This window comes from Schistocerca nitens, chromosome 2, assembly GCF_023898315.1.
Source record: "Schistocerca nitens isolate TAMUIC-IGC-003100 chromosome 2, iqSchNite1.1, whole genome shotgun sequence".
Taxonomy (NCBI): Eukaryota; Metazoa; Arthropoda; class Insecta; order Orthoptera; family Acrididae; genus Schistocerca; species Schistocerca nitens.
Genome location: NC_064615.1, coordinates 254,270,405 through 254,284,638, shown reverse-complemented (window position 1 = coordinate 254,284,638; position 14,234 = coordinate 254,270,405). Strand labels below are relative to the sequence as shown.

The 14,234-nt window shown below is 44.9% G+C and overlaps 1 protein-coding gene across 1 annotated transcript in view; it reads left to right on the top strand.

Moving 5' to 3' along the window:
- LOC126234961 (probable G-protein coupled receptor 158) overlaps positions 1-14,234 on the top strand; it is a 375,069-nt gene that overhangs the window by 340,701 nt on the left and 20,134 nt on the right. Inside the window, exon 11 of the mRNA XM_049943700.1 lies at positions 2,256-2,276. Within this exon, the coding sequence (XP_049799657.1) occupies positions 2,256-2,276 (21 nt within the window). The remainder of the gene's footprint in view (positions 1-2,255; positions 2,277-14,234) is intronic.

Here is a 14,234-nt window from a genome sequence, read left to right as displayed (position 1 = left end):
ATAGTCTTTACTTCATTTTTCATTACTCGAGCAAATTTCTCCTTTTATCTTGCCTTCCCTCAAGTTACTGTGGCTTGTCGGTTCCTCCTGTGGATTTATAAATCGTCTCAGATTTGTTGTCAGTAGCAAGTGTGGTCTGTGAATAGTCGTCTCTTCTGGTTGGAATGTTTTCTATAGCCAGTCAGGCTCAAAATTCAGAATAATGCAACTGAGAAGTATCCTCTGTTAAACTAAAGTTTTAATTTTTTTCAGAATTTCTTTCCATTTTCGAAACTCCTAGTTCTAACGATACTGTATACTCCAAAAGACAGTTGAACAATTTAGAAATTAATATATGTGAAAATTTAAAGGCGATAAATAAATTACTGTTTGCGAGTGAGATGGGTGCTTATAACCCTCATACCCCCCCCCCCCCTCAATGTTTTACATAATAACAGAAGACCGTTGTCGTGCTTGTTATGTAAAGTGCAAAGCTGTTCACTGTAAGGTAAAGGCTGGATCGAGGAAGGAGGCATACCAGGGTAATCCGTGCAGTGCACGGTGGCAAAAAAAAGGTGGCTGACGCACCTGCCTAATAAGCAGGAGACTCCGGTTCGATTCCTGGCCTTGATACAAATTTTCACTCAGCGTCTCTGAAACAGTGTTATTTTAACTACATATCAGATTAAAACTGCTTGCTGGACCACGATGGGAACACCAAACCTAGACTTTCGCGGGCACTGCTCTTATCAGTTCTTTCCTCAAAACAATTATAATTAATTCCTTCATCTGTCAGTTATGGATCAGAAGTCTGTCACAACGCACATCGACTCATCGTTCAATTATGGCAGCATCAAGCACTCATTTTGATCTATACACAAACTTATATTAAGTTCAAAGACTATCAAAATCATCTGTATAGCTGTTATACAAATGTGTAAAACATATCAGACTTAGAAGTTGTAATGGACGCCTAAGAGTACGTACAAAGGCTATTTGTCATGTGAAGTGCTGAAAGCGTAATGTAAAATTTGATGCGATGTGAACAAAATTTTACCAGACCCATGTCTTACAATTTTTCAGACACCATGTTATATCAGCCTATTTATCGGTGAATTTAGCTAATTAATGACTGGACATGTTTCATACATTTGGAGCTGAATTAAAGTGTACAGAGCATCGTTACCACATTTCTCAGCATTTCAGGGTTTTTACACTATACATTAATCAACAGTCAGAACCCAAGGTTAAGTGCAGCGACATGGAACCATTCACACTGGAACCTCTAAAGAGAGATCACCACAAATCACGCCACATTACCCTAAACCAGGGCACAACTTCTGTCCAAAGAGTCACCGCCGACCAGTGCACAAGTGACAGCGACTCTGTCTTTTAGCGAAAGAACAGTCGTACTTCCTATGTGCTATTCCACCCCTGCGGCTGTCAGATTCTCAGTCGGCCAGCAAAATCAGCTTCACCATCGCATAACAATGAAACGAAGGAGTACAAATTAAACTTACAATCATTGGTATTTGTTTCGGTTACTTGCGTAGACCTATCCGTCACTAATAATTTGAATTGATTTGGTAGTGTAATTTGAATAGTGGGCTATTAATCAGGTTACGGAGCAGCTTTGGAACAACTGTCCCGTAACGCAAGCTTCTGCGTTTGCGTCCTGGTCGAACACACAGTTTCAATCTGCCGCGAAGTCCAGAATCGCACACACTCTGCTGCAGACTGAAAGATTCATTCCGGAAGCAAACCTCTAGGCTGTGGCTATGCCAGTTCTCGGCAATATCCTCTTTCCCAGCCGTGCTGATGCCTCAGTCTATGGCAGAGGAACTCCTGTGGAAGTGGGACGGTATGTGATATTTACCGGCGGAAATAGGAGGCTGTGAAGGCGCGCTTCGGTAGCTCAATCCGTAAGAGACAAGATTCCTGGATCGACTGCCGGTACAGCTCTATATTAATTACATTTGGTGCAGTTTTTCATGGCTTGCGTAGCTGGAGAGCCGGCCGAGTGGTGTAGTAGGTAATCTCAGGAAGCACGTGGTGGAATTCGCTTGTGGAGAGAGAGTTTTGGTGTCGTGTCGTTGCGCACCCTGTGTCGTCTACTCGTTGCACCTGCATGCGACACGCGTACGTAGCACCGCACCCACGCTGGGTAGGGTAGCCACTCGCGCCGCGTCGCCAGCCGCCGCTGACTAACGATGCGTCTTCTTGCTGTCTGTTTCTGCTGCCGCCGCTGCCCCCGCCGCCGCCGCTGGACGCCGCAGAAGAAGGGAAGTCGCGAGAAGGTAAGGATGCCCGCACCACTCAGAAAACTCTCTGTCTCTCTGTCTCTCTCTCTCCTTGTGTCTCTTTGTGTCTCTCTATCTCTCTCTCAGCATCTCTCTTTACACGTAATGGGTGTTTGCACTACACGATATACGTTCTATCACTTTCTTGTATGTGGATCTTTTCTTTCGCTATCAAATGGGTTGCAGAAGGTAAAATGCTACCTTTGACAAATGATGTTGTAGAATTTCGAACAAACTTAAGTACACGAAAACTATTACAGATTTTTTCCCCCAACGTAATTACAAAACAGAAAAGAGACGCCACAAGCTTCTGAAACGTGTTGTTACTAATAACAAGCTATTGCCCTTAATATCAGGGCTGTTCGAAAAGTAAGGTCCGATAGGTCGCGAACTGGAAACGATAGTGAAAATCCGATTACGCTTTACACAGATGTGCTGGGCATTTCTATAGCATGTCAATCGACTGCGGCACGTCGCTCGTTTCAGTTCTGAGCGCCCAGTGAGCACGTAAAAATACCGCCAAGTAAGGGAACCCATTGACAGGTTTCGCCTGATTTGATGCAGCCCACATAACGTACCTGTCATGCATTTCCTTCTACATGACAATTCTCGACCGCACACTGTATGGGCAATGAGAACGTCCCTGCAGCGTTTTTGATGGGAAGTATTTGATCACCCACCTTACAGACCGGACGTGGCTCCCTCCAATGTTCATCTCCGCTCAGATGAATCGCTGGCCACGACGACAACATTTTGGCACAGATAACGAACGAACTGCAGACCAGCGTAGATAAGTGGCGGAAAGCGCTGGCGACTGCCTTCCGAGACGAGGATATTGGAAAGTTGGTACCACGCCACGACAAATGTCTAAAGTCGGAGCGGCGACCATGTAGAGAAGTAGCTGGAAGATGTAGCAAACTGCCGCAAATAAATCATTTTTGATTTTCACGGTGGTTTCTATTTCACGCGCAATCGGATCTTACTTTCCGAACGGCCCTCGTATAAGCTAAACCTTTCCCTTCCAACTAAATTTATCTCCCATGCTTGCAACTCAGTGTGGGTTAAAATACGTTTCTAGCCCTTAAAATTTCGTCTTGACGAGGGAGGCTTGCAACAAACACCTAATCGCATAAGGTGTACAACATGCGGATATGCAAATAAGTTTCATTTGAGCATAAGCACACGAAGCAGATTGGAATAACTCCATGTACATTCTCGGCGGACGGAATGACACCGAACGACACTCTACTCCCACCTATCATGACAGGTGAAATATCGAAAGGCAGTAAAGATGTCGCTTTCTATAGGCCAGCCCGGAACTACGGCTTTAGCCGAACTTCGTCTCATCACCTAACGCCTCCAAAGCTGGGAACCCAAAGGACACTGTTGTACCTCGTGGAATCTCTTTTCCCCGTGGGATACGGTAGGTTTTATGTGCAGCAGCGTACCTCTTCATGAAATCTATGAATCCTCACTTTTCTTCACCAACCTGTATTGTTCTTTTTGGAAAAGAACATGCTCATTTATGTCAAGCGATGATCCGCAGATTTTTGGACAACATGGTTATGGAGAGAAGCAGTGATTAGTATGATTAGTCAGTAATTCAAAAACAGTCTTAATCGCATTTATTATTATTATACCGCCAACCGGTTTTAACCCGACGTAGGGGACATCTTCTGGACGTTTACACCATTGGTCGACTGCTGGTGGTATCACTCCTGTCTACATAACGGCAGGAAACCACCAGCAATCGACCAATGGTGTAAACGCCCAGAAGATGACCCCTACGTCGGGTTGAAACCGGTTGGGGGTATAATAATAATAAATGCGATTAAGACTGTTTTTGAATTGGATGATCCGCAGCCCTAAAAGTGTTGGCCACTGCTAGGTTCATAGTTAGGTAACGTTCAACGTATCACATACTAACACCCACGGCAGTGCATCCCGTTGCTCTGTAGGCAATGTGAATGTCAGCTGGCTTGTTGCTCTTGATGGATCAGGTGCAGTGAAGCATACACGGCTGCTACTCCAGTGCAGCGCACCAACCGAAGCGTAACACAGTGGCAGCTTACTGAGCCAGAACTGCACTTCTAGTCACATAAAAATGTACTCCCTTACCGAACAAACTGCCGCGTTTCTGGCTTATCTTTGGATGTCTGCTCCATCTATGTTTATTCTCCACAAGCCACCTTACGCGATGCGGCGAAAGGTAAGGTAAGGGCCCATAATATCGTCCCTGCTGCTAATTTCGTCCCCTAGAAATTTTCAGTTTCCACAGTCGGTAACAAATGTTTAGCTGAGCGTTCATGAGAGACCTCAGTCCATTGTTTTGCTGAGAGAATGTTTTGTATGCAGCACGTGTAGCTTTCGTGTACGAGAGAATTCAATTTTTAATGCTGAAGTGAGGTAGTGTGAGTAAATTAACAGCCCGCAATTCCTAGCGTGAGCTCTTATTTGTGTTCCGTCATCCGTGCAGTTCCTATTTTGGTTCCAGGGTCGAAATTTCGAACTTTCGTTAAGAAACTAATTTCATTTTCTATTTCTAGATTACGTTACTTTTATCGTTTGGGAAAACATATGTGGAGAGAAATGGATTCGTTGCACGAAATGCTTCGGTTTTCATCGTGAAAAATACTCTTCGTCTACACAGACATACAAATTCGTATGTGACACAGCTTTACAGCGATGAAAATAACTTGAAAATTCTTCGTTTATGGCGTTTGAAGTGATTTACAGTTGTGGAAGTGTCTGGCAATGTTACAATGGAAATAAATTGTACTTTTGAGAATTTTTATCGTGGAAGGATTGACGAACATATTTTTTTTTGTGTTAATGTTTATGTCACATAGTGACACCAGTATGCAATATGTTATAGCAATTTAATTGTAACTTGAATACAAGTGAGGATAAATTCAGGAATACATAAACAATCTGTATCGTTTACTATAATCTTTAAGGACTTACACGGGTTCTGACGTTCTAAGGTCCGCCTACCTTGCCATTATATTTTGCCCTCCTCTCTGTTCCTTCGGCGAATGGCGCCATCGTGGTGCAGTCTTCAGACCAAATTCTGATTTGATGCAGCTACCTTAGGCTGTAGAAACCTGTTAATCTCCGAATAACTACTGCAGCCTACATCCATTTGAACCTTCATACTGCACTCTTGTTCACCTCTTGGTCTCCCTCTATTCGCATCGCATGTTGTTTCTCTAATTTTCTCGTTGTGGTCATTCCGCGAGACGTATGTCGGAGGGAGTAATATGTTGTCTGACACTTCCCAGAAAGTTCACTCTCGGAATTTCAACGTTAAACAACACAAAGGCTCTGTTACAGCGTCTACCACTTTAGTTTGTTGAGCATCTCCGTAGTAACACTTTCGCTCCGACTTAACGATCCCGCGACGAAGTGCGCCGCTTTCGTTTGTGTCTTCTACGTCTTTTCTACACTCCTGGAAATGGAAAAAAGAACACATTGACACCGGTGTGTCAGACCCACCATACTTGCTCCGGACACTGCGAGAGGGCTGTGCAAGCAATGATCACACGCACGGCACAGCGGACACACCAGGAACCGCGGTGTTGGCCGTCGAATGGCGCTAGCTGCGCAGCATTTGTGCACCGCCGCCGTCAGTGTCAGCCAGTTTGCCGTGGCATACGGAGCTCCATCGCAGTCTTTAGCACTGGTAGCATGCCGCGACAGCGTGGACGTGAACCGTATGTGCAGTTGACGGACTTTGAGCGAGGGCGTATAGTGGGCATGCGGGAGGCCGGGTGGACGTACCGCCGAATTGCTCAACACGTGGGGCGTGAGGTCTACACAGTACATCGATGTTGTCGCCAGTGGTCGGCGGAAGGTGCACGTGCCCGTCGACCTGGGACCGGACCGCAGCGACGCACGGATGCACGCCAAGACCGTAGGATCCTACGCAGTGCCGTAGGGGACCGCACCGCCACTTCCCAGCAAATTAGGGACACTGTTGCTCCTGGGGTATCGGCGAGGACCATTCGCAACCGTCTCCATGAAGCTGGGCTACGGTCCCGCACACTGTTAGGCCGTCTTCCGCTCACGCCCCAACATCGTGCAGCCCGCCTCCAGTGGTGTCGCGGCAGGCGTGAATGGAGGGACGAATGGAGACGTGTCGTCTTCAGCGATGAGAGTCGCTTCTGCCTTGGTGCCAATGATGGTCGTATGCGTGTTTGGCGCCGTGCAGGTGAGCGCCACAATCAGGACTGCATACGACCGAGGCACACAGGGCCAACACCCGGCATCATGGTGTGGGGAGCGATCTCCTACACTGGCCGTACACCACTGGTGATCGTCGAGGGGACACTGAATAGTGCACGGTACATCCAAACCGTCATCGAACCCATCGTTCTACCATTCCTAGACCGGCAAGGGAACTTGCTGTTCCAACAGGACAATGCACGTCCGCATGTATCCCGTGCCACCCAACGTGCTCTAGAAGGTGTAAGTCAACTACCCTGGCCAGCAAGATCTCCGGATCTGTCCCCCATTGAGCATGTTTGGGACTGGATGAAGCGTCGTCTCACGCGGTCTGCACGTCCAGCACGAACGCTGGTCCAACTGAGGCGCCAGGTGGAAATGTCATGGCAAGCCGTTCCACAGGACTACATCCAGCATCTCTACGCTCGTCTCCATGGGAGAATAGCAGCCTGCATTGCTGCGAAAGGTGGATATACACTGTACTAGTGCCGACATTGTGCATGCTCTGTTGCCTGTGTCTATGTGCCTGTGGTTCTGTCAGTGTGATCATGTGATGTATCTGACCCCAGGTATGTGTCAATAAAGTTTCCGCTTCCTGGGACAATGAATTCACGGTGTTCTTATTTCAATTTCCCGGAGTGTATTAATCCATGCCGGTAAGTGTCACTTACTGACAATCAGTAGGCCTACTCAAGAATGGATCCAACAAATGTTTTTGTGCCACTTCTTTCGTGAATGAACGAGACCATCTAAATATTCTGACAATGAGTCTCAGCCAGGCATGTACTTTTCGAAAAATTTGTTTTATGAGGACGCTCTACGTTGCTACTCCTGGATAATTTACGATAGTTACTGTTTCCAGTGATTGGACATCCCCTACCCTGTTCTGACGCTATTGTCAGGATGTGTTTCTTCCACCTGTATAGTCACTCCCTCTGATGGAATGCGGAGCATATTGGCCATTAAGTGCAAATTCTATCTGTACTCACTAATACATGAAGCACAGTGCACAGGAAACTAGGAGAATGTCTCTCAGACAGCCTGTCCAGCACGCTCCCCAGGAGTATGCTACATAGGGCAACTTTAATTACAATTGTGGTAGTTGATTTCTATAGATGATTATAAGCCTACTTGCAACTCCTTCCTGCAAGTTTACAAACAAATGATGGTCTACCGGCAAAACTTGCCTGTCTCCTTGACCATTCAGAGTAGGAGCTCGCAACCTACAGTCGGTACTTCAGTAGTCGCTAGTTTTTGGGGACAGGAGGAAGGGCTACAGAAGAATAACAGAGGTGCTGTAATTGAATTCAAAATCCGTATGTTGACCGCAGACTCATGGGAAATTCTGAGGAATCATTCACAATATGAATCCACAAATCTGGAGTATTACTGCCACAAACATGCTATCTCCTAGGGAAAAAAATATAACACACACAAGGAAGACAAATTGCTAGTTCATTCCAGTTCTTAGGGAAAATCAGATGCATCGAGGGAGTGAACTAATTAGAAGGAAATAAATAAGGAGATACCGAGAGGTGAGAGTGCTAGAGACGAGAAAAAATATGTGGGTGAATGAACGCGTTGCTTACCACAAAAACATCAGTAAGCCGGCAGTCGGCTGCTTGCAGAATCTGATGCGAGCGCGTGCTGTTACAGCCGTCGCCGCAATAGCAGCCGTTTCCGAGATGTGCTGCGTCACAGTGAGCGGGGCATAGCGTGTCTTGGTTTTATTGCCTCCGTAAGGATCCTGTGGAGTGATTATACAACTAAAAAATAAGTTCCTTGCAGCCAACGTGACTAGAGAGACAGTGCTGACCCTCCTACAGCGTTTCAGGTATAGTGGGTGGAGAGGCTCCTTGGCTTCAAAGTTGGTCATTCTTCGTTGGTTCCAGTGCAAGGCTCCACGGAAAAAGGCTTCATGCAGTAGCGTACTGGTGAAGTAAGTTTGAATTCAAAGGCCACTGATTTCCTTTTCAAAGTAGACGCCATCTTGAGACTATTTTACTGGACTGAAATCCAGAAATATCAAATTGCGCAGAGTTTCTCATCCTGCAGTCGTTCTCTTTAGCAGTGCATTGGTCGGTTCAGAACCGCAAGGCAATTACATTTGTAAGGGAAATTTGCCTATCAAATTTACCAGCTCATTAACTATATAGCTCAACAAAAGTTTGGAGTATCATAGCGTTTACTACAATGACTTCTTGTAGTACACCAATTGAGGTTTGTGTAATACCTTATTAAGAAAATAAACATGATTCCTTATGAAACCAAAAATGATTCTGATTAGCTGCAAAAAATCATTACAAAACAAAGCAGGCTCTCTTCTGAGTGTACATATTTAGCTCATGGTAGTGATTGTCAGTCTTTAGAAGTGAGTATGTCCTCCTCGCACACGGATGAGTTCTTTCACTTTGGGAGGCACATTCTGTAGGAGACCATCATGTTTATCTTGAGGTATGAAGTCCTACAGTCCCACTCCTCAATTGCAGCTCAGTGAGGTCCTGAAGATTGTCAGGTGGATTGGGTCACTGTGCAAAGGCCACATTTAACAGGTCTCATGCACGCTTATTTGCATTAATGTCTGGGGACTGTACTGGCCAATGCATTCTGTTGACGTTGCGTCTTTGAAAATACTGTGACACAGACAGAGTACGGTGCGGTCTTGCATTGTCATTGACTAGGATGAGGCCTTACAATCGTTTGTAGGACCCGTTGGAGGTATCTTGGACTACTCAATTTGCCGTAGATGGGAACTAGAGAGGCCCGCCGTCCCATCAATATTGTCTCCCACAACAGTACACTTCCACCTGCGAACGGATGGACTTCCTGAACGTATCGGCTTCCCTCGTGTCATCTAGCGCTTCTCCAAACCGTAACACGCCTTGTGTCTGGTCGAAAACCAACCCTGGTCTCGTCAGCAAACATGCCATTAATCCATTCTGCAATGGTCTAATGTCGATTGCAAGAGCCCAGGTCCTTCGACTGCATCGGTTCCGTTGTTTCAGTGCAATACTTCTCATTGGTATTCTGGAATAAAAACCACCCTGAAACAATTTTCTACGCACTGTTTGGTCTGAGATAGGAATCCCTGTTTGCGATATTTCTGGAAGTTCATGTTAGGCGCCTGCGAACCGACAGTTGAAGGAAACGATATTGCATTGGTGTTGTCATACGAGGACGACCCACTGCGAGGTCTATCGTTCATATTTCCCATCTCTCTCTGTACTTTCTCCTCACACATCACTTTGGGTGACATGTAACCGATCGCCAACATCTTGCTGTGTATCACCTGCTGAAAGTAAAACCACTATCATGACTATGTCAAAGTGCTGTGTGCCTCTGGGTGGCATTTACCGCAGTGATGAAGACAAAATGAATGAAGCTGTCGTTGATACTGGGCTGCCTGTGGCGTGCCGCTGCGGCAGCAGTATGTTTACGTGACTGGGAAAGGGCAAAACGAATGCCAGTAGTAAACGCCGTCCAGTATATGGACTCTAACTGGATGAATGCATGAAGGCCTAGGTGAATGAGACCTCTAGTATCGTAAACTAAATTTTACGATACTATTCCAAACTTTTGTTTAGCAGTGTATGTATGAAATCAAACCGTGTTTGCGTTCGTGTTTGCGGTCGTTTGGTTCGTGATCTTTTCTACAGTTCGAATCTGCGCTTGGATTCCACACACATCAAGTTTTGCATCACTCTTTTATTTCGAAATTCGTGGCAGATAAAATAAAAACGGAGTCTGAGACGTCTGTATATATTCACTGGTCACCAAACCAAAATAGCAAATATTTGTTTAACGACAAAATCGTCTGTTTCCCCATGGGGCTTTTTCTCAGTACGTGGCAGAACGTTCCTTCACTCGGATGCAAGCTCGAATTCGTCGTAGCGTACCATCCATCAGATAATAGTGTACCAGCCATGAGATCATCAAGCCGTCCTTGCCCCAAACTGCTCACACTTCAATAGCAGTTCTGCCTAAGTCACACAGATTATGCGGTTGTTGTCCACGTCCAAAAGAAAGTTTGCTTCAATCGATTCCACATATGTTAGACTGGGTTCATGTCCGGGTAACCGCAGTCCAGTAAAGTTTGGTAATCCTAGCGTACTGAAGGCACATGTTCGCGAGAACAGCTCCATAAGCACGCAGGTTATCATCCATGAAGGTCAAATTGTCACCAATATTTTGATGATATTGTTCCACTATTGGTTGACTAGTTGCAGTATCTCATCCCTGTGCCATATGACATTGAGATCGCTGTCAACAGCCACGAGAGGTGTTCAATAGCCCTATGTAATGCAATTCGAGAGCATCATTCAAAATCACCTTGTTGCACATGTGGGATCAGTGTCGGAGGCGTTCGATTTTACTTGATGGTCTCCAAACACATCGCCTGCGATAATCAGGGTTCAAACAGATCCGAATTTCTTTCGTAAACAACGCGCCACGACGGTCCTGGAGCGTTCATTTTCCATGATTTCTCATCCATCTGTAACGGAGTCCATGGTGCTGTGATGTACGATGAGGTGCTCACAGAGGTCGTCGGGAATGGAGATTCACGTGGTGCAATCGTCTAACAATTTGATGGGACACGTACCGTCCTGCAGGTTCTTCGAACGACAAATTCACTTCCGGAACATTCAGTCCTGTGTTCCTTTGGAAAATCGTAGATATCGGTCATTCTGTGCACTTGTCGAAAGTGGACGATCAATGATGTGTAAGTCCTCAACACTACCAGTCAACTGCAGCCGATTGTCTGTCACCACCACGTCACTTTGACTTCGGTACTAACATGGAGCAACTTCCTTGGCTGACAAACCTTCTGTGCGCAACGCGATAGACGGACACGATCATTGGTCGCAAATTTCCTTTGCGGCATGGTGGATGTTCGTCTACTGACATTTTAAATGCGTCCCTACTGGTGCTATGCTTTCAACGAAAATGCTGCAATCCATTCGAGTGCGGCGCTCTGTTCGTAGGTGGCGGTTGTAGTAATTGTATATATGTTTACAAACGTCACGGATGACCTTGCGATTGGAACAGCAAGTCACAATACCAAAACGCCTACACGACGTATCGGCGTGAAGCAAAGTTTCTGTCAATGCGTGTGCTTTGCAAAGTAAGCAGAAACACTGAAATCGAAGAAATTCCGAAACAAAAAGTTAGTAATTTAAGTTGTTGTGGTCTTCAGTCCTGAGACTGGTTTGATGCAGCTCTCCATGCTACTCTATCCTGTGCAAGCTTCTTCATCTCCCAGTACCTACTGCAACCGACATCCTTCTGAATTTGCTTAGTGTATTCATCTCTTGGTCTCCCTCTACGATTTTTACCCCCCACACTGCCCTCCAATACTAAATTGGTGATCCCTTGATGCCTCAGAACATGTCCTACCAACCGATCCCTTCTTCTAGTCAAGTTGTGCCACAAACTTCTCTTCTCCCCAATCCTATTCAATACTTCCTCATTAGTTATGTGATCTACCCATCTAATCTTCAGCATTCTTCTGTAGCACCACATTTCAAAAGCTTCTATTCTCTTCTTGTCCAAACTATTTATCGTCCATGTTTCACTTCCATACATGGCTACACTCCATACAAATACTTCCAGAAATGACTTCTTCACACTTAAATCTATACTCGATGTTAACAAATTTCTCTTCTTCAGAAACGCTTTCCTTTCCAGTGCCAGTCTACATTTTATATCCTCTCTACTTCGACCATCATCAGTTGTTTTGCTCCCCAAATAGCAAAATTTCTTTACTACTTTAAGTATCTCATTTCCTAATCTAATTCCCTCAGCATCACCCGACTTAATTCGACTACATTCCATTATCCTCGTTTTGCTTTTGTTGATGTTCATCTTATACCCTCCTTTCAAGACACTATCCATTCCATTCAACTGCTCTTCCAAGTCGTTTGCTGTCTCTGACAGAATTACAATGTCATCGGCGAACCTCAAAGTTTTTATTTCTTCTCCATGGATTTTAATACCTACTCCTAATTTTTCCTTTGTTTCCTTCACTGCTTGCTCAATATACATATTGAATAACATCGGGGAGAGACTACAACCCTGTCTCACTCCCTTCCCAACCACTGCTTCCCTTTCATGTCCCTCGACCTTTATAACTGCCATCTGGTTCCTGTATAAATTGTAAATAGCCTTTCGCTCCCTGTATTTTACCCCTGCCACCTTCAGAATTTGAAAGAGCGTGTTCCAGTCAACATTGTCAAAAGCTTTCTCCAAGTCTGCAAATGCTAGAAACGTAGGTTTGCCTTTCCTTAATCTATTTTTTAATATAAGTCGTAGGGTCAGTATTGCCTCACGTGCTTCAGCATTTCTACGGAATCCAAACTGATCTTCCCCGAGGTCGGCTTCTACTAGTTTTTCCATTCGCCTGTAAAGAATTCGTGTTAGTATTTTGCAGCTGTGACTTATTAAACTGATAGTTCGGTAATTTTCACATCTGTCAACACCTGCTTTCTTTGGGATTGGAATTATTATATTTTCTTGAAGTCTGAGGGTATTTCGCCTGTTTCATACATCTTGCTCACCAGATGGTAGAGTTTTGTCAGGACTAGCTCTCCCAGGGCCGTCAGTAGTTCCAATGGAATTTTGTCTACTCCGGCGGCCTTGCTTCGACTCAGGTCTTTCAGTGCTCTGTCAAACTCTTCACGCAGTATCGTATCTCCCATTTCATCTTCATCTACATCCTCTTCCATTTCCATAATATTGTCCTCAAGTACATCACCCTTGTATAGACCCTTTATTTACTCCTTCCACCTTTCTGCTTTCCCTTCTTTGCTTAGAACTGGGTTTCCATCTGAGCTTTTGATATTCATACAAGTGGTTCTCTTTCCTCCAAAGGTCTCTTTAATTTTCCTGTAGGCTGTATCTATCTTACCCCTAGTGAGATAAGCTTCTACGTCCTTACATTTGTCCTGTAGTAATTTAAGTAAGTCTGTAATTTAAGTAAGTCTGATGACGAGAAGCTGTACATTGCCACTTCACCTAGATAAGAGTGACAAGATAACTTTAAGATTGAGTTTCCTGATGTTTGAAACAGTAAAAATATTCAAAAATTGTTGGTGAGAGATCTGGACAAGACAGTAAAAATATCAGCTGGAAGAATATGAGCGTTCTCTGCTTGAGGAAAGGATATATATCTGTTGTGACCGCTCGGTGTCGATAGAGCACAGAGTGTACGTGCATAGAATAATGGCCGTGGCATTGGCAAAACCAATTTCAGGAACCTGGCTCTGTAGCGTACTAAAAGAGAGCAGAAAGTGTCTGATGTCACGTGTCGTATGTGAGACATTTACCTGTAACGTATCGAAGTCACTTCGTCGTGCTAGTTCGAAACCGTTCATTCGCCGGTAGACAAGATTTGAGACACCAATCCTGATGATAAGCTATAATCTGTAGAATTTGCAGAAATCGTTCTAGTTGGTGCGCTCCAGGGAAGTGTGATGGGACCGCTGTTATTTTCTATATACATAAATGATCTCGTGGCCAAGTTGGCAGCAATCTGCGGTTGTTTGCTGATGATGCTGTGGCCTACAGCAATGTGTTGAAAATTGGTAACTGTAGGATGATACAAGATGACTTAGACAAACTTTCTAGTTGGTGTGATCAATGACAGCTGGCTTTAAACGTAGTTTAACGTAAGTTAATACGGATGAGTAGGAAAAAGAAAACCATGTTGTTCCGATACAGCATTACTAGTGTCCT